This window comes from Pteronotus mesoamericanus, unplaced genomic scaffold (assembly GCF_021234165.1).
Source record: "Pteronotus mesoamericanus isolate MK-2021 breed Mesoamerican mustached bat unplaced genomic scaffold, CSHL_Meso_final contig_657, whole genome shotgun sequence".
Taxonomy (NCBI): domain Eukaryota; kingdom Metazoa; phylum Chordata; class Mammalia; order Chiroptera; family Mormoopidae; genus Pteronotus; species Pteronotus mesoamericanus.
In genome coordinates, this window is record NW_026555229.1 from 22835884 (window position 1) to 22855427 (window position 19544).

Sequence of the window (19544 nt, forward strand, 5' to 3'; positions counted from 1 at the left end):
AAAAAGTGAGGGAAATCATGAATTATCAATTTCAACCGTGGTGATCAACAGGGCGACAGATGTGACAATTTTGGGAATTAAGGACAGGGTAATCATTATAGATAATACAGTCACTAAAAGGGTAAGAAAATATGGAAAAAATATGCCCACGAACTTGTTAACTCAGAGGACACGGGCATGTTCTTTGAAAGACACAAATTACCAAAACTGGCACAAGAATGAAGAAAATCTGGATGGTCTTGTATTTGTTGAAGAAATGGAATTCATGGTTAACCCCTCCCCCAACACACACAGGCACTGTACATACATGTGCACGCACACACCTGTGTCCAAGCCTACAGAGCCACATTCATGAATCATATCAGACATGTAAGAGAGCAATAATAACAATCTCACATGGAATCTTTCATGAAATAGAGGAGGAAGGAAAACCCTCATAACTCTCATAAGGCCTGATAAGAATTTAACAAGAAAAATATTACAAACCAGTGTATCTTATGAACACAGAGGTAAATCCTTAATAAAATATTACGAAATCAAACCCAGCACTCTCTATTCTATTCCCTCTCTCTCTCTCTTTCTCTCGTGCGCGCCCACAGTTGACTCTTGAACACCACAACGTGGGCTTGAACAATGCGGGTCCACTTACACACTGATTTTTTTAAACAAATACTGTGAATGTATTTTCCTTATAATTTTCTTAATACTGTTTTCTCTAGCTAATATTGTAAGAATACAGTATAAAATCCATACAATGTACAAAATGTGTGTAAATTGACTGTTCCTGTTATCAGCAAGGCTCCCAGTCAACAGTAGGCTGTTAATAGTAGTTAAATTCTGGGGGGAGGCAAAAGTCATGAGCCAATTTTTGAATGCATGCAGGGAGCAGGGAGGGGGGTCAGGGCCCCTAACCCCAAGCTGTTCAACTGTATGTAAACAGGAAAAGAATGGCATGCTAATTTGTGGACCTAAAGAGTCCATATTCCCAGACTCATACCTAATTAGGCTGCTCCTTATTTATATTAACGCCCTTCAGCAACACTCCATTTCCTTTGATAACCTACTTCAAAATGCTGTGATCTGGCTTCATTCTTATGCTCTTTCTGCAAAGAATCGATGGTAAACCACCGATAGAGAGATGTATTATAAAAATAAACAGGGCATAACCTTAAGAAGTGTGCTTTTAAAAATTATTGTGAGTTTATCAACAAGAAACTTTGATGTTTTCAGATTTCTGTATGTAAAAATGTTTTTCTCCAAACCACTCTCGTCTGACTTGGACAAAAGCTAAGGTCAATGTAAGGAAACAATATGAAACAAAGAAACATGTGTGGTGTGTCAGTGAGCCCACGGGAGGTCCCGGGTTTTGTTTTTTGGTTGCTTTTGTAGTTGCTGAAGCTGAGCTCCGCTTGAGAAAGCGTCATTTTACCCCCCAATTGAATTTTGACTCATTTGGGTTAAAATCACTTCAAAAGTTTGATGTGGGAGTGGCGGAATGAAAAGCAAGAAAGGGAACATACAGTTCAATGTATCTGTTAGGTCACTGGATACCAGCGACAGGAAACCCAAACCCAAACCAGCGTAGACCCATCTGTGGCCTTTTATCCGTGTGCTTCGCAGGCGACCGTGGGAACGGGCTGCAAAGGGTAGAGACAGCTCCTGACTTATATGACATTATCAGGTCATTTCTATTCAGTATAAAAATAACATTCAGTAATTCCTTAGAGATGTCTCTCTTGGATCACTCATAGACACTAACTACCTGTTTGATACCAAGTATTAGGACACATGGTCTTTCTTAAAGAGATCTTCCAAACGTGCTACTTCATTTACCGGGAAAGTCACACAAAGAAAAAACGCTTCGGTGCAGGGTAGAGCTTGGCGAGCCATGTCTGTTGGGAAGGAAAAGGAGCCCTCGGAGCAGAGGCTCTCACAGGCTGTGCCGCGTGCACTGCGCAGCTGCGGTGCATTACGTGCTGGGGGCCCCAGGCAGTGACGTGGATGTGGTCTCTGTCACCAGCAAGACAACCGGGCGATTAAAACACGGTAAGTACTCCGCCGGACGCGTGCGGAGCACCTCAGGCGCACCGCCAGGGGGACCCGCTCCCGAGTTGAGCAGCGTGCGAGGGCCCAGAACGGGATCCCCTGCGGCGGGGATGTCTAAGCGAAGCAGGAGTCAGGCCGCCCGACGGAGGTGAAGGCGGGGTCAGAGCCGGCCAACGGAGGCACAGACCGAGCACGAAGGCCAGGGCACAAGCGAACAAGGAAGGAATGAAAAAGCAGAGACACGGAGCCACCGCATGCATGGGACGCTGCCACCAGTCCGGATGCCTGGACGTGCTAAGTGGACGCGTCTCAAACAGAAGCTTCCAGCGTCAAAGCCGTACTTGGTATCAGCAGCGCCTTAGCTAATTAACTCACGTGCACGCCGGTCGATGGCTCCCAGTGACCGCCGCCCCTGCTATTCATGCCTCCTCCAATCTCCTCCCCTCAGGAAGGCTGACCTGGCGACTTGCTTCTAACCCCTGGGACATGGCCGTCACCCCCACGATTAGGTGACAAAGGGTGTGACGTTTGTCTTTCCCGCAGCCTCTCCATTGCCTTCGAGGCTCGCGTGCTTTGATGAAGCAGCTGGACCAGGGGAGAGGCTCCCTTGTTAGGGGATGAGGCAGGGCTCCTGCCAGTGGTCAGCAAGGGACCGAGGTCCTCAGTCCGACAGCTCTCAAGGAGCCGAAATCCGCCAAGGACCACGTGCGCTTGGAAGCAGGTCAGTTCCCGGTCTGACCTCCGGGGGAGGAGCCCCTGCGGGGCGGACGTGGTGACTGCAGCCGAGAGAGAAGCAGAAGCAGGGGACCCAGCTACGCTGCCCCCACAATCCTGACCCACAGAAACCGTGAGATCACGGTTATGTGTAATTCTAAACCACTGAGTCATGGCAGCTTGTTACACAGCAAGAGGTAACTAATACACGCATGCATGTGCATTCACATTGTAGATTTCCTAAAGCCATCATGGGTAAAGGCAGTGGGGCAAGTCCTACATTTTATCTGCGAGAGAGATCAGAAGATGTATAATTACTGAACGGTAAGTTTCCCTGCATATAAAACATGTTAGTGAAGTCCACGTGTTCGTTCAATACAGAAATGAAAGGTCACAGAAGTCGGGCCCGGAAAATGGGCCCCTGGTCCTCTATTCCCTGTCCATCCCTGAAGGTCAAGGGTAAGTCTCCAGGACAGACACTGTGAAGGTCTCAACCTCAGGGCCTGCCTGGAGAGATGAGCTGTTGGCTCCTCAGACCCCGAGACCCCAAGGTCGACGCAGGTGAGAAAGCTGGGACGCTGCCACGCCTGCCAGGGCGGTCGGGAGCCGTGGCTCTTCCCCTGGCGGCCCGTGCGGCGTCACTCGGCCTCAGAAATCAACCGTCTGGTTTGGGCGGGCTCAGCCTCTTACGAGATGCAGGGGCTAAAGCAAACCGCACCTTCTCTGTGCCTTCTTCCCATCATCTGGGAAATGGAAATATTACCACCAGCCCCACGCGCCCAGCGCTCCCTCCATCTACGGGGAGGGCTGTGCATTACAAAACGCTTCGCCCAACACGCTCCTCACGCCGCGCTCACCGCCGCCCAGGGACGGAGGCTGCAGCACCCTTACTCTTCTTGGGCACATAGGAGGCTGAGGTTCAGGACCCTTCAGTAGGTTCAAGGCCACACGGCGGCAAGGAGGCCAGGCCAGGGCTCGGAGCCAGGCCTTCTGCGCCTGAGGCAGAGCGGCGGCCCCTGGCCCAGCAGCCCCTCGGCTTCGCTACCACAGCGGAGAACGGGTGCGCCCGCGGAATCCGTGTGCGAGCGACGTCGGAGGTAAAGGTGCCTCGTTATTCGATGGCGTTTATGTCCATAAGAGAAGAAGTAGCTTCTGTTAGGGACTTTTTTAATGCTTTAAAACAGCTGTCTTGGCTTGGCTTTTCCAACTACCTCCTGTCTGGTCCCCCCTGCCTTCCCTTTTGAGATGACTGTCCCCCTGTCCCCCTGTCCCCCGTGCCCCTGTAACCAGGGTCCTGGTTACTCACCTGTACTGAGTGAGCGCAATGGCTGAAACACACTCTTGAAGGGTGAACAGACGAGAAAAAGAGAAGAGGCTGAACTGTGAATAATTGTGTGAGGAAGTTTCAGGACAACCGTTCACTGCAGATGAATAAATTATGCTTAAAGACACAGATTCTTTTCCCTGCTAAGAAATGATGAACGGAGTCAACTAAATCCAAATTTTAGGGATGAATCAGGCATCTGATTTTTCGAGATCAATCAGTGGAGAAATCAGTCCGTACGGGATCATGTTAGGCGTTCCAAATTTCACACAGGTGTATGGATGAGCGTGTCAATCATTGGCTTTCACGCGCCCCCATTTTACAATCGTCCTCTGTTCTGGAACTTCGAAGTATGGGCACGTTCAGTATGCGCTCCTGGAAGGCTCAGGAGGCAGGAGTTGTGGTGGCACTGCTGCTGGCAGAGGCGTGGCTTCTGGGAGGGCCTGTGGCCCTGTTTCCCAGCTGTTGTCGTTCTGCCTCTGCCGGAGGGAGAGGGGAGCAGCTGACGGCTCCCCTCACAAGGCTCAGCTCAGCCTTGACCCCAGCGCACCTCGCGCCGCAGCTGCCACCGCAAGGACGGACATGCTGCAGGACAGCAGCTGACGCGCTCTTGCGACCCAGCTTGGGGAGCCTGGGACGCGGAGAGCAGGGGGCCCGGTGGGCTCCGTGCCGTTTCTGTACGGGTCTAGGGTCCGCTCGCTCTGCCTGCCCCGCGGGGGGGTCTGCGCCCCCTCTCACTGTCCTGTGCCCGGCGCCTGGCGGAGTCTGAGGGCAGCATGCTCATCAGCCTGTGGACTAGGAGCCACAGACTCAATGCGGGGACTTCAGTCCTGAAGGCAGGGCGCGCTGAGCTGACGCGGACAGAAAGCCTTCCCACTGCGACCACATAGAAAGACTAAATATAATGTGACATTTTAACAGTATGTACATAAGTAAACTAGAAGGGAGGAGAGGAGGTTAACGGGGTCCAGACACATAAGAGGAACTCACAGCTGAGCATTACGACCATGCCAATACCGTGGAGATGCAAGGCGGCCGGCAGACCGGCCTGCAGCCTGGAGAGGGGCCTCAAATGGCCGGAGGCCGGAGCTCGAGCGCAGGACACACGAACGGGGGCTGGGAGCCTCACATGATGCGAGGCTCCCACGGGGCTGCCCTTCCCAAGTTCAAGGGGCTGAGCGACCCTACCCGATGCCCCGGGGAGACTGAAGAGCGGCTCGCCAACCCAGAGGGCTGGTGAGAGTTAAGGAGTCTCCCAAGAGAAAAATATAAGAACTTCGAGCCTTTGCCACATGCACGTGGAGACCGAAGTGACCACGGCCACATGAAGTAAAATTTCCAAAGTGAGAAACTAACATGAAAACTGGGCTCCATGAAATCCTTGAAACACCTATCGTTCGTAAACAAAGTGTCCCGCTGCACCTCTCATAAGCTCAGGTGCAGAGAGAGGGGGAAAAACTAAACCCGAGTTCATGGTTGAAAATGGCAAGGCACTGGAAGAGGCGATCCGGAACAGTTCGGACTCAGCACCCTAAGAAGGAGACCACAGAACAATCTGGAAAGGATAACAACATATCGGTATATACCCCAAAGTTTTCACAGACATAGAAGCATACATAGAAACCCTAATGGAAGATAATGAAAGGACATTATTTGTAAAAGATCTAGCAGGCTTGGAAAAAGAATGAAATAAAGATTTGATAAATGAAAAATTGCAGGCAGTGGAAAATGCAATGTAAGCCCATGGACTGTTAAACAGCAATTTAGACTCAGCAAGAGAGCATTGTGAAATGGAATTTAGAGTTGGAGACATCGCCCAGATTATAAAGCAGAATGATGAAGAGACAGAGAGAAATTAAAAGCAGAGTGACTGAATGAAAAGGTCCAATTCTAGGTAATAAAAGTTCCAAAGAAGGTAATAGGGGCAATAAAGACAAGACAGCAATTAAAGAGAAAATGGCAAAGAATTTTCCATAATTGATTAGATTCAAGAAGCAGAGAAGGGCCATGTACACAAATTAAAAATAAATCCATATAAAATATGTTAATAAAACTATAGAAACACACACACACACACACACACACACACAGAACAGTCTAAGGAGGCACCTGAGAATGATGTAGGTTTAGTGCAAAGGAACAATCGTTAAGCAAAAGACGTCAACAGCAGCAGGAGTGGCCAGGGTACAGAGGGCAATACCCGCCGATGAACGGTCACCCTCGAATTCTACGCTTAGCTAAGCTAACGTTCATGAAAAAGAGAAAACAAACGTTTCCCAGGCAAGCAGACACAGAGAACTTGCTATTCACAGACCCTCCGTGGCACACACCTTTGACGAGAAACGCTGAATCCAGGAGGCAGCTGAGGTTCGTAAGAAGTCAACGGTGCGAAGAAACTGGTTACACTGGATAAATCAAAACAAACCAGGGCAATGAAAAGAAAACCAAGCCTACCACCACCCCATAGGGTTTAATGAGATGTGCTGCAAAATGGTAGAACAAAATGCTGGAAAACAACACAGATAAACGAGAGGCATGAAAGAGGCATCGACACGTCCTCAGCCTGTAGTCCCGTTACAGGGAGGCCAGCGACCGGCCTCTGCGCACAGCCACGGCTGAGGCGCGAGTGTTAAAGATGCAACAGTACTATTAAATCGTGGAAGCAAACACAGAACATCTACATTAATAGAACAGGAGAGAAGTAGATATGTCCATAATCCTTCAGCAATAGGAGACAGAGAAGAAGAAAAGGTATAAAAATAGCCATGGTAAGTAGTGATAAAATGGAGGAAGAGTTCAAAAACACCAGAAATCAGAATAAATGTGAGTGGATGAAACTGGGTGGATACAAAGCAGCAATTACAAAGTCTTAAAAACCCAGACTATTTTGTTTACAACAGACACATGTGAAATTTAATGACATGGAAAATTCGAAAGTAAAGAGGTAGGAAAAGATACAACCAAAAAAAAGTAACCAAAAGAAAACAGATATAGTAATATCTGCATCAGACAAATCTGAACCTTATACCGTTTCATGGGCCCGACAAATTAACCTCAAATTGTATAATGCAAAAACTAACAGAATTACAAGGAAAATGGGAAAACCGTGATTATATTATAGTCTTCAAACCTCCCTTAGAAACAGAAATATTGAACAAAAAAAATGTAATTTGCCATAGTGGAACATTTAACATCAGTTAACAAGCTTAATCTAATTGACATATCTAAAAGGCTATACCCAGTACTTATTAGTGAATATTTTCAAACACACATGTAATTTTTATAAACATTAATACATTAGCTCATAAAAAAAAAAAACCCTTCAAATACGAGAGTCAACATGACACAGGTCACTTTCTCTGATGCAGTGCAATCAAATCAGGTGTAAATAACAAAGATCACCCCACTCGAGCACTTGGGAAGTAAAACCCACCCTTCCACACTCGTACACACGCCAGTCAGAACCTGTGTCTCAGAAAGTTAATAATCGAAGATCACAATGCACGTAGCGGACTGTGGGACGCTTTGGACGGGATGACCTCACACTGAAAGCAAAACGTGTGCAAGAGCACACGCCGAGTCGGAGGGAAACTCCACCCTTCGCGACGCAGGAGGAGAAAAGGGCGACTGGAGCTGAAAGAGCGCAGCTTTGAGCCCAAGAAGAGAGAAGCAGAAGGATAGCACAACCTCCAAGAAGGGACCTTGTGTAACGACACAGAAAAAATGAAGAGATCTAAACCACTAAAACGCAACGGGCTAATTCCAGAAAGGAAGAGAAAACATGAGTCGCACTCTAGCCATTTGAGGGGATTGAATCGATTGTCAAGTTTCTGATGGAAAAAACAGCGCACTTTCATGCTATGTAAGACAAGTTCCAACAACTGTTAAAGAAACAATAACCTGTTATACCTCAGCTGTCCTAGGAAAAGAAAAAGATGGAAAGCTCCTCGACGTGCCCCATGAGGCTGACAGTCCTGCTTTGAAATGAAAACTAAACAAAGACATTTAGAGAAAGGAAAGTTACTGATAATTCTCTTAGGATGTCTATGAAGTCAATCTACAAACTATGAGAACTAACAAAAATCAAGCCATGTGTCTCAATACAAAATCAAAATACAAAAATAACTTTGTATTTTTTATCAAATACAAAAAAATAATTTTCTTTATACTGAAAACATCCACTGGAACTTATAAAAAAGACAAAATTCACAGATAAAACAAACATAGCTGTGAGCTGGTTGTACCTGCAGAAGCTGAGTGATGGGCACATGTCTGTCCACTATGGCAGTCTGTCTACTTTTGTGTACATTTAAAGTTTTCCATATGAGAACGTTAAAACCTAAAAATAAAAACAGTGATACCATTCAGAATAACAACAAATCTATTAGGCCCTCAGGGTACCTAGAAATATAGCTTTCAAAGATGTGCAAAATTTCAGAGAAAAATTACTTAAAATTTATTGAATAACATTAAAGAAAGCACGTAAATAATGGTCATGGGCTGTGACGACATTAAACCTTCCATAGCAAGAAGGTTTGATGTCAGGAAAATGGCAATTGTCTCCCAAATTAATCCGTAAGTTCCCAGGGGTATTTTGCAGAATTTAACAAGAAGATTCTCAAGTTCATATGAAATATCAATGATTCAAGAATAGTTGAAACAATTTTAAAGGAGACTAAGGGAGAAGAGGGGGAATTGCCTGTTTCTGAGTGCTTAGCTTGGGTCAGGCACTGTTCAGAGCGTTCTCCCTGTATGAGTGCATTTCATCTTTCCCACAGCCCTGTGGGCACAGATACCATTATTGTCACCGTTTCATTGAGGGACAAACGGAGATTGCATAATTTGTCTGAGGTTTAGCGTGACCAGCCATCATGTTTGCCCAGCACTGAGGAGCTTTCTGCTACGTGAGACTCTCAGTAGCAAAGCTGGGCGAGTCCTGAGAACACGGGATGGTTGGTCACTGTGTCACGGTCCCGTGTCTGTAACCAGCGGGCAGAGCTGATGTGCAAACCCCAGCGGGCCGCCCTCGCTGCCTGCCCTCTGTTCCCCGCTATGCCGACCAGTCTGAACGCGTACAGCTTCTTGCACAGTGTAGGACGCTGAAAACAGTGTAATATTAGAAAGAGGATCGATCAAGTCTCCAACACAGAAGGAACCCAGAAGCACATCTGTCTTTACATGGTGTTTATCAGAAGGGGGAAAGGATCCAACACATGCTACTAGGGTGTCTGGTGACATTATCTACAGGGGGGAAATAGATGTGACCCTCATACCATAAATACAAAATAAATTCCAGTTATACTAGAAGTTAACGATGAAAAGCTAAAATTTAGAAGAAATTATTTAAAAATCTCTTTTGAAGCTTAGGAAAGAGAGGAGGATTTCTTAAACCACATTTCAAAAGAAAAAAAATGGGCAAATGATAAGAATAAATAATTCAAAGAAGAAACACAATATAAACACATGAAAAGTCTTGGTTTCTCGTAATAAGGGAAATGCCAATTAAAACAATGGAACATTTCACATCCAGCTTGGCAACATTTAGAAGTCTGAAAATGCTAAGAACTGGCAAAAACACGGGTCACTAGATCTCTAACAAGAAGGAATGTCAACCGGTACAACCAGTGTAGGGAGTGATACAGCCCAACACATCAGAGCAGAAAGCTGGCATATTCTACCGCTCAGCACCCGCCCTGTAGAAGGGGATCGGTTCAAGTATCTCTGCACCATCTTGGAATCAAGAAGTTGGGAAAAGCAGACATTTCTCAATAGGGTGAGACACAATGAATCATTCAGTCATTCAACTAAAAGGAATGAAGCAAGCACATACGTTAACCTGAATAAGTCTTTAAAATACATTAATTTTTTAAAAAGCAAGTTGCAGACGGCTGTTGTATATAGCAGGGTTCCATTTATATAATATCTAAATTCAAAAGCAGTATCAAATATTGATCAGGGATATGTATATACACATAAACCCACCAACTTTAGAATGGTGGTTACCTTCTGCAGAAGGAGAAGGAGTTGGGTGGGTAAGAACAGGGAATCATTTTAAATCTATCTTTAACATTTTATATCTTTAAATTTTAAAAATTCTGAAGTGTATATAGTAATCTGGCTGGTAAAAATACAGGTGTGTAACATATTCTATGTCCTTTGGACAACTTTTAAAATATTTCATGTTTTTTAAGGGAATAGATGAGGGGGGCCTAAATTCTTTAGCAATCATCTTTTTCATGCTTGTATCTCAGATTATACTGAAATTGGCTAAAAAATTATTTTAGCTCAGAAATTAAAGTGTAGTTAAGATGCCTCACTTCAAGGAATACATCTGTCTCACTAACCAGTTGCATTTAAGATGTAACACAGCCTCTAAATCCTAATTCAGCATCCTGAGACGACTACCAAACCACCCAGGATTTGAAAAACAAAAACAAAAAAGCAAAACCAGGCTCTCAGAGGATGCCCAGATTCACCTGACCATAGATCTCATGAGAAATGCTTACATCCTCTCCTGGCTTTAAGGACAAATAGAGCAACACACGACACAAGGCCTTTCTTGGTCCAGCCGCAGGCGCGGGGCCCACCCCCCGCTGCGGGGAGCCGGCGGGGTTCATCACCAGCTCGCCCGCCCGATCTGACCGGGGAGCTTCCAAGAAGCAGGTCAACAGACGGAGCATCCACAGTGTCCCGATGAGGCTGCCCAGCTTTCAGCAGCTGCCTAGAAGCAGGGCTCTTAACGCAGCCTTGGAACGACGGGAAAGCTTCAAGGGTAAGGGACAGGCAGGCGGCACTGGATCATTCCGCTCCTCGCCCCGCGGGTCGGTCGGAGGCAGGGGATGCTGGGCGGAAAAGGAATGAAGCGCAAGGAGACAGAGTGAGACGGCAGGCCCGTGGGGAAGCTGGGGTTCTCTGCGCCTCTTTCAACTGGCAATCAAGTTTAACGGCACCGCGTTCTGTTTAGTACCAAGCTAAGTCACCATCTCATTGCTATAGACATTTTAACCACCCCACAGACGGAGGGCATTGATGGCGGGGTGTCGATCAGCCTAGGTGAAGACCTGGCCTCCACCTCGGGGTGGCCCTGTGCCTGCCACTTGGCGAGGCCACCTGAAGCCCAGCCTGGTCTCCTTTCTGTTGGGTGAGGGTGCGGCTCTCCCAGGAGGCCTGCAGGCGACAGTGCACGCAAAGGTCTCAGCCCGGCTCCAGGCACCAGAGCGCGTGATGAACACCTGTTGAAGGAACTAGGCGCTGGTATGAAAGTGGTAGGTTTAATAATGTACTGAAAAACACCCATAGAGAAACAGCTACGGAAAATGCACAGAAACTATTTGCTAAAACATTCCGTCTAGATTAGACTAACCTCACATTCCTGATCGCGGAGAGCTGACGACGCAAGGACAGGCCGCACTGCCGGGCTTCACAGTGCAGCTCCGCGGGCGCACAGCCAGGGCGGGGCCAGCGCGGGACGCGCCAGACTTCACTACAGAAGGAAGGTCTGAAAACAGCGCCCACACCTGTCTGTGCACGAGACAGGTAGCGCAGGGACAAGTCGGCCTACAGAGGCCTCCGGAACACACTCTGTTGCAAAACCCAAACATTTCCCGGGCAACTGCACCGCGTTCACCGCGGCCGCGTGCGCACCAGGGAGGAAGAAGTGCGGGCTTCACAGCTCCCGCAGCCACAATGTCTACCTAATTAGGTCTATGCTGACGCTGAGTATTTACAGATGTTTAAGAAAAAAGTTTCAAAACATTAAAAGCTGGATGTAATTTCTGTTTCCACAAGGAAGGAAGGAAAAGAGCCAAATGAGGAGGGAGGGGAAGACGCCCCGTCTCTATGAGGAGGGCGGGGATAAAGGCATGACTGGCTTGTCGGTGCAGGAGGCACACCCGCAGGCAATACCACCGCCACCGCCACCAAATGAAGAACTAGAGTGACGGTGACAAGTCAGAGAAAGCAGCCGCGCTCTGGAAGACAGAGGAGGACAGGTGAGGGGCTACCTGCTCAGCAGAGAAGACAGAGCCGGAGCCCTGTTGCCTGGAGACAGGGAAGCCACCGCCAAGGTGGCGTGGGCAGAACCCCTAACAGGCCTGGGAAGGGGAGGCCCCGGGTCCCTCTGATGGTCCCTTCAGCTGGGCTGGTGACCGTCCAAGGACAAGCGGGTACACCAGGGCCCTCGCACAGCCCACGCAGTGAGGTGACTGCCCCACCGTCCCCCACAGACCAGGAGATGGCTTTGCTGGAGACCCTGGGGCAGGCGGTTCTGTCCTCGAGGCCTGAGGCCTAGCTGAGAGCGAGGCAGGGGTTGTCTGGTGCCACATCGAAAACCAACGAATTTAATTAAAAAAAATTTAAAAAAGAGAAAGCACCCCGAAGGGAGAGACATCCCCGTGAGCCCTGCTCTCCTCACTCAGCTCTGAGACCCTGGCCCCAGGCTTGCCCTCCTCAGAGGGGGCTGCAGGTCTCCTCCCAGGGGACGGGACCGGCCTGAGAAACATGACAGAGGCCATGACGCGTGATGGTCCTCACATCCAAGTGTGAGCCTTTGAAGCACACGGGACTTTCCAGGGGCTTTCGGGGGTCTCACAGTTCAATATAAACAGGGAGCCAAAACGTAGGCCCTTGAAGAAAGTCCGAGACCATCACAGGTGGGAGCGGGTGAGGCTCTCAGAGCGAACGTGAGGATGAGGTCAGCACAAACGATGGTTAAAAAACAAACTACACTCAAGAGTTCATAGAAATTTTGCACCCATTATTTAAAAACTGAACAGCCACTTAAAAAAAAATGGAACATTCATAGAAGAAACACTCCATGGAAATTAAATATCTCGTAGCAGAAATAAATAACTTGAAAAGCAGAGCTGGAAAGTGAAATTTGACTCTCCCAGAAGGTAGAACAAAAATATAAAGAGATGAAAAATAGGTAAGAAAATTAGAGGAAGTTGTCAGGAGGTTGGGACCTCCAGCTTATAGCAGTTTCAGGGACAGCACGATAAAAACAGTGTGGGAGAAATCATTGAAGAAATAGTGCAATCAAATATACTAGAACTTAGCAGCATGACGTCTTCACACTGAAAGGGCTACAGAGTCTCCAGCGCCATTTCTCACAAGAACTTAGCTAAAGCACATCATCAGGAGATGCGGCAATACTACGGGGAAAAGATCACGGGAGTTGTCGGAAAGAAAAACAGACTACACTCAAAGGATGGACGGACAGCCATCAGGGTCTCAAGCAGCAAAGGACAGAGAGGTGACGAAGGGAGGTCTTATAAAATGTTGAGGAAATAGGACTTCGCCTTGGAATTTTATACCTAAACAAACTAGCAATCAAGAGTAAAACAGATAATACATATTTGCGTGCAGACACATGTTCTAACCTTCTTTCCTATTCACAGGACTCAGTTTTATTTGCAGCAGCTAAAAATATTTACTTTTCTATCTTCCCGTGCAGCTGGCAGTGGTCCTGGGTCACAGTTTGGCCAAGAGAAAATCTGCTACAAAAGCCTCCAGAAATATTCATATTTTTCTGATAAAATAGATTTGGTTGGCTCTGCTCTTGCCTCTTCTGTCCTGTTTCTTCCTGGAATGCAGATACAATGCCAAGAGGTACAGCAGCCATCATGTGACCAGGAGGCAGCAAGGATAAAGGCGAGAGCCAACACGTAAGTATGGCAGATACAAACAAAAGAGCTTAAGTCCCTAATAGCATCACTGACCCTCTTCACTGCTTACTTCACAACTGCACGTTACGTAAAGGTAAGGAAAAGGAAACTTTAAAATATTTCTGTGGTTGGGCTTTCTGTTATTTGCAGGTGAAAGAAAGCATTGTAACAAGTTCTAAAAAATAGGTTATCTCCCTTGTACCCTTCTTTGGGAAGTTGCTAGAAAATGTGCTCCTCAAAAACAAGGAATAAACTGAGAGAGAGTTACGGTGCTCACAAAGCAGGCGATCCAGTACAGGAAGGATGTAGGAGGAATTTCCAGCATCGTGGTAATACGGGCAGAGACAACAGCTATACTGCATGCCTAAAAAGTAACTAGTTTACATTGGAACTGGCAGAGAACACCAAGGGAAAAAAAAATGGATAAATTACCTAGTGTGTCTGGTACTGTTGAAAGGAATTTAATACTTCCCCCAGGAAATTTGGAAGTAGAGATTAGTACACGGGAAGAAAAGCAAAGCATTTAAACACCGAAGCAATAACTAACTCAAGGAAAAACAAAGAGTTGCAAGAGGAATGAAATGGAATCATAGAACACTGGGTAGCTCGACGGGGCACAGTATTTGCAGTCATGATGCAAAACTGAATGCTGCTGTTAAAAATGATGGCAACACTATACTGGAAAGTTGGAAAGAAGAGACGCCAGTGTGGCTGGGGTAGAATGAGCGAGAAAGGTAGGAAAGGAGGTCAGAGAGAAAACCGGAGATTAGGTTATCCAGAGGTTGGGAATTTCTTTCCCGAGAGCCAGAGAAAGCCACTGGGGGTTTCAACAGGAAACCTGCATGATCTGACTCATGACCGAAAATGATGACTTTGGCTGTGGTTCTGGAAGAATACACAGCGTGGGGACAGGCAGGGACACCAGCAGGCCCACGAGGAGGCTGCCGTACGGGGGGTAAGGGGCTTCTGCAAAAACAGATAAAAAGAGGAGGAATATATTCTGGAGATGGGTGGCTTATGGAGAGAAAGCGATGGCCTTCAAGGTGTTAGCATGAGGCATCTGGAAGAAGCAGAGGCTGCCATCACTGAGCTGGGGAATCCTGGGGAAGGAACGCGCTCGAGAGTAGAGGGTGTGGGGTTTAGGGCTCGGCTTGGGTCCGCCAGGGCTGCCATGCCACGGAAGGGTGCCAAGTAAGCGGCTGCTCTGGGGCTCAGGGTACCACACAGGGAGACAAGCCCTGGGATATACTCTGCCTCCAGCGAGTAGCAACTCCTCCTTTTCTCTTGCCAACAGAAAGAAATGTTTCATGGTACATTCGGATTTTCAAACAACTTCAATGCTATGATGCTTGGGCACTGACTGATGTAAGGCTTGCTATCGAGAACCCAGGATAAAGAAGGAATGAATCCTGGGATAGCACATGAAACCCCCTCAAAATGTTTAGGTCCAACTGGCTTTCTATTCTGAGTCTTTATCTACCCTAAGGAAAAACTCTCTCCACCAAAGCTGCAGTCACAACGTAATAAAAGCCCCCCTCCATAGAATATTTTCCCATTATTAGCTTGAATTAGTGAACATTTTCCACTTAAACACACACACACACACACAACCCATGCCCAGTGGAATTCTGTCTATGTGTACAGAGCATGTGTGGAGTTAAAGGCCACCTTAGCCACACTTTGTGATTCTGCTTCAGCTTTTTAAAAAGTTCTTTCTCGAGAAACATTCAAAAGGACCGGTGGGTACAAAAGTCTTTCAAAACCGCTTTTGAGCGCCACCATACCCAGTTGCAGGTCAGAGTCCTTGAACCGCGCAGTCAGCGGCGGGATTGCTTCTTGGCCTCCTCCGCGCTTCTTCATGGCTTCGGGCAACCCTTTGATTTAATCATTGATTCCCAAATTGGCCTGGCTTGCCGGGTGGATTTTAACGAGAGCTGGGTTTCGGCCACATAACAGGAGATGCGGTGGGGGTGGAGGGCAGCAGTGGCAACGGCAGAATAAAATGTACCATAAAGTGGTAACGGTTCGCGACTGAGGCCGGTGGTGGAAGAAGAAAGCCCTGCGTGCGGAACCCCAAGAACGCAGCGCGAGAGGTCAGGGCCGGGCATTCAACGGTAGAGCGACAGCGCCTCTAGCGGCAGAGAGGCCGCGGCGACGACTGCGGGGAGCATCCGAATTGTTAAAAAGACACCTGCTGGGTGAGGACTCATTACGCAAAAAGAAGGACCCACAGGTGCCCGGTTTTAAGGGGCTAGAACTCGGGAAAATCAAGATCTACCAAACAGCTAGAATATCCGCATTTTAACTTCGAAATGAGTTGTCGCTTTGCACAAGGTTGATTTAAGCTTTTTTTTTTTTTTTTTTTTTTATGGCCATCCAACTGACGAAGTGGCGAGAGGCAGGAAAATTCTGCTCAAGTTTGGCCACCACAGACAACCGGGGAGCGACCCGGAATTAACTGAAGAGGGGAGGGAAACTAAAGAAAGTAAAAGTCAATTTTTAAAAAGTGGAGGCCTCTGTGGATTGTGGCAGGCACACCTGCAGAGAAGGGAATGGCCCACCTGCGTGGTTACTGTGCATCCCCCAAGTGTGTCCGTGGCGAGGATGGGTGGAGAGGGGACTTTGTGAGGGTCGACCCAGAGCCTGGGCTGGGGGAGTCACTAAGGGTAAGATGACCCGGTGCACATCGTCCCTGGCGACACGTGTAACTGTCAAGACTTAGACGCCTTGGCAAAGGACACCCTAGGAGTAGGGGACAGGGCGGTGGGGGGAGCGCGCAGCCCCAAGGCTGAGCCGTCTGGGCTACGCGATGGCGGCTTCCCGGCCCCGAGCCAAGCGCTCCCTCCTTCCCCCGGGAACTGGCACCTGGTCGCGGTGGTGGTGCTGGAAGGGAGGTGGGGAGTGTCCTCCCAGCGCCGGTAGCCGGAGCCCGAGGGCTCAGCTGATGCACCCCAGTGCGCGCGTTACTGGGCAGCCCCGCCCACCCGGCGTCCCCCCAGGGCTGCGAGAGGTGCCCCCGCGGGTGAGTCCGCAGCCAGCGGACGACCCCAGGCGGCGGGCGCGAGAGTCGAGCAGGGGACCGGCAGGGAGCTGCCTGGGCTCCTCGACTTACCTCGGGCGGCGCCGGGCGTCAGCAGGGCCCCGGCCAGGGCGAGCAGGAGGGCGCGGGCGGGGGGCGCAGGCGGAGGGCGCGCTGCCATGGTCGCCGGCCTTCGGTGCAGCAGCTCTCGGGGTCCAGCGGCGAGCGCGCACCATTCCACGCGGACGGCCAGCGGGGCTGGGAGTCGCGACCCGAGGGATTTCGTGCTGCGGGCAGTCAGCTCCGAACCCCTCGCACAGCGCCCGCGCCGCCGACGAGCTAGTCTAGGCTTTCATTTTTTTTCAAAAAAAAGTTTTCCCCCCGTGTGTGCGCGCGCGCGCTGCTCTGGCATGAGCCAGCCTTGACCGTTGCCGTAAATGAGCAAGCTGTCCGAGTTGGCCCGGAGACGAGGAAGATCGTTAGTGAGACAGGGCAAGCCTGTGAAATGGATCCACGGCCAACAGTCACCGTCTCATTACCACGGAACAAATTATGGTCTCCCCCGCACCCCGCCCCCCGGCGGCGTCCCGCGGGTCCTAGAGACCGCTCAGGGTCCCGGCCAGGGTCCCGCCCAGATCCGGCGCTCGCCCACCCCCGGGGCGGCTCGGTGCAGGGCGCCTCCCGGGCCGCGCGCCCCGGCGGCACAGACGTGGCCCGGAGTGCACACATCCCCGCCCCAGGATGATGTGGCCGCGGGGCCCCGGGCGCCCGGCTGCCAAGAGCACACGCGGCTGCACGGTCCAGCTTTTCCAGTCTGAGGCTGGAAATGATGACTCGGCTGCTCGCTCCCCGGCTTGCCGAGAACCCGCGGAACGCGGGTAGCAGGTCTGAAAAGGCGGTCCCCAGCCCGGCGGGCGTCCAGGGCCATCCCCTAAGCCCCCAAATGGAAGTCTGGTGCCTGAGAAATAAACTTGGACTTGCAGGCAGGCACACGATGTCTGGGCATAAAGCTTTTGATGTATTGCTTTAGATTTTACTTTGATACATTGACTCACGTTTCTTTTCCAAGGCGTGGACCCAGAAAAGGGTATATGGCCATGTTTCCCAAACTTTTTTGTTTTGGAGAATTATCTGGGTTTGTCTCTTAAAAATACAGGTCCTGGGCGCACTCCCACGCCTTTGGAATGAGACTCTTTAGGGGGTCGGGGCGGGGGGGCATGTCAGGAAACACCAGTGAGGTGAGTGGTGGGCTTTGCCTTCAAGCCCAAATTCTGGGTGACCTCCGCCTCTTCTGCCTGAGAACCTGGCTTAGTGTCAGTTTTTAAAACAGGATTTCGTCTCTGGGAACCACTGGGAGCAGCAGCCAAGACGGCCACAGACTAAGAGGGCTAGGTATGGCGAGAATGGTTCTTGCCCACCTGGTGGGGCCGTGGTAGTTCCCAGCTTAGTGGCTCCTTAGGACCCCAAGGGTTAAGGAGCTAATGCCTCCTCCCCACCCCGATTATTTGACCCTGAATCTCCTAAGAGGAACCAAGCCTGAGTAGTTTTCAAAGACCCAAGTGCCTGTACTTTGGAGCCAGGAAGGAAGGCCACCTGTACAGAGCTGCCCAGAGACCTCCCGCTTTTTCCGACCCACGTCCCCTCATCGGAGGCGGTGGCCAACATTTGAGGAAATTCAGTGTGACTTTTCTCACTGTCTCCCTCCACCCCTAGATTTCCCCCCGGGTTCCCAAGAACCAGGTCAAACTCCTCAATAAAGTGCAGGACTTAAAAAAAAAAAGCCAGTCTAGTGCCGGGGTCCCCTTCCTTCTCAGGGGCAGGGAATCGCAGCACATCATTGGGAAGCAAGGCCTGGGTCCCAGCCCCGGGTGAAAGGCAGCTCTACTTCTAACTCCCAGGCTCTGTACAGCCCCCACTTTGCTCCTGCGTTCGCTCCATCCGCAGCTCGCACGCCGTGTCAGGGACTCAGGAAGGCAAACTGGTGAACAATGCCTCTTGCCTTCAAAGGCTTTCCTGTCTGTGGGACAAACTGATGAACCATGGCTAGTGCACAGTCTGAGCTGGGTACTTAACCTCTTTAATGATCATTTGATCATTTACTACGATGTTATTTATGACATTCTTCGTAGAATCAGAGTATTGTGCTAAAGTGCATCTTCTGCAGCAGCTCATTTAAAACCTTGAACTATACGGATGAGGACGCTTCTGGCCCGGAGCTGGGTCGCTTCACCGTGGTCACGTGGCTCAGGAGTATATCAGCACTGCCCCGGATCTGTTCGCAGATCAGATAGTCTTTAACCTGTGTCTTTAACCCTGACTTCAAGCTTCAGGGTCAGCACGTACCACGTGCAGATAAACTCCAGACCTCCCAGGTGGGGATGAGCATTGATGAAGGACCGCAGGGTGTGTGAGGCCTCCAAAGCCCTGGCTTTCGCCCTGGAGACCCTTGGGAAGGTCTGGGAAAGGAGTCTGAGAAAGTACTCAAGTGGTTCTGATCATTGTGTTCCCTAGGACTTTCGGAAACACTGTGCAAGAGAATTCAAAGTTGTTGCCTTTGAGGTCAGCGGGCTGGCCGTGCGTTTGGGCAGGGCCCGCGGCTGTCCTCCTGAATTGCTCTGGCTGGTTCAGTTCTTCATAATGGGCCCGATACATGCTGTGTGCTGGGCGGACACTTCATACCTTTCCTCTCCTAATAACCCGCTTCTTTTTATTTCTTTAATATTTGGCTGTTACTCTTGACTGTAGAAGTCCCATTTGAAAAAAAGAAACAGGAAAA

At 49.4% G+C, this 19544-nt stretch overlaps 1 protein-coding gene across 1 annotated transcript in view; it reads right to left on the reverse strand.

Moving 5' to 3' along the window:
- Positions 1-17247, reverse strand: part of ADAM12 (ADAM metallopeptidase domain 12) — a gene marked incomplete at its 5' end in the record, with an annotated part of 275701 nt that extends 258454 nt beyond the window's left edge. Inside the window, 3 exon segments of the mRNA XM_054581238.1 lie at positions 16862-17020; positions 17023-17170; positions 17173-17247. Of these exon segments, the coding sequence (XP_054437213.1) occupies positions 16862-17020; positions 17023-17170; positions 17173-17247 (382 nt within the window).
- Positions 17248-19544: the final 2297 nt, after the last annotated feature.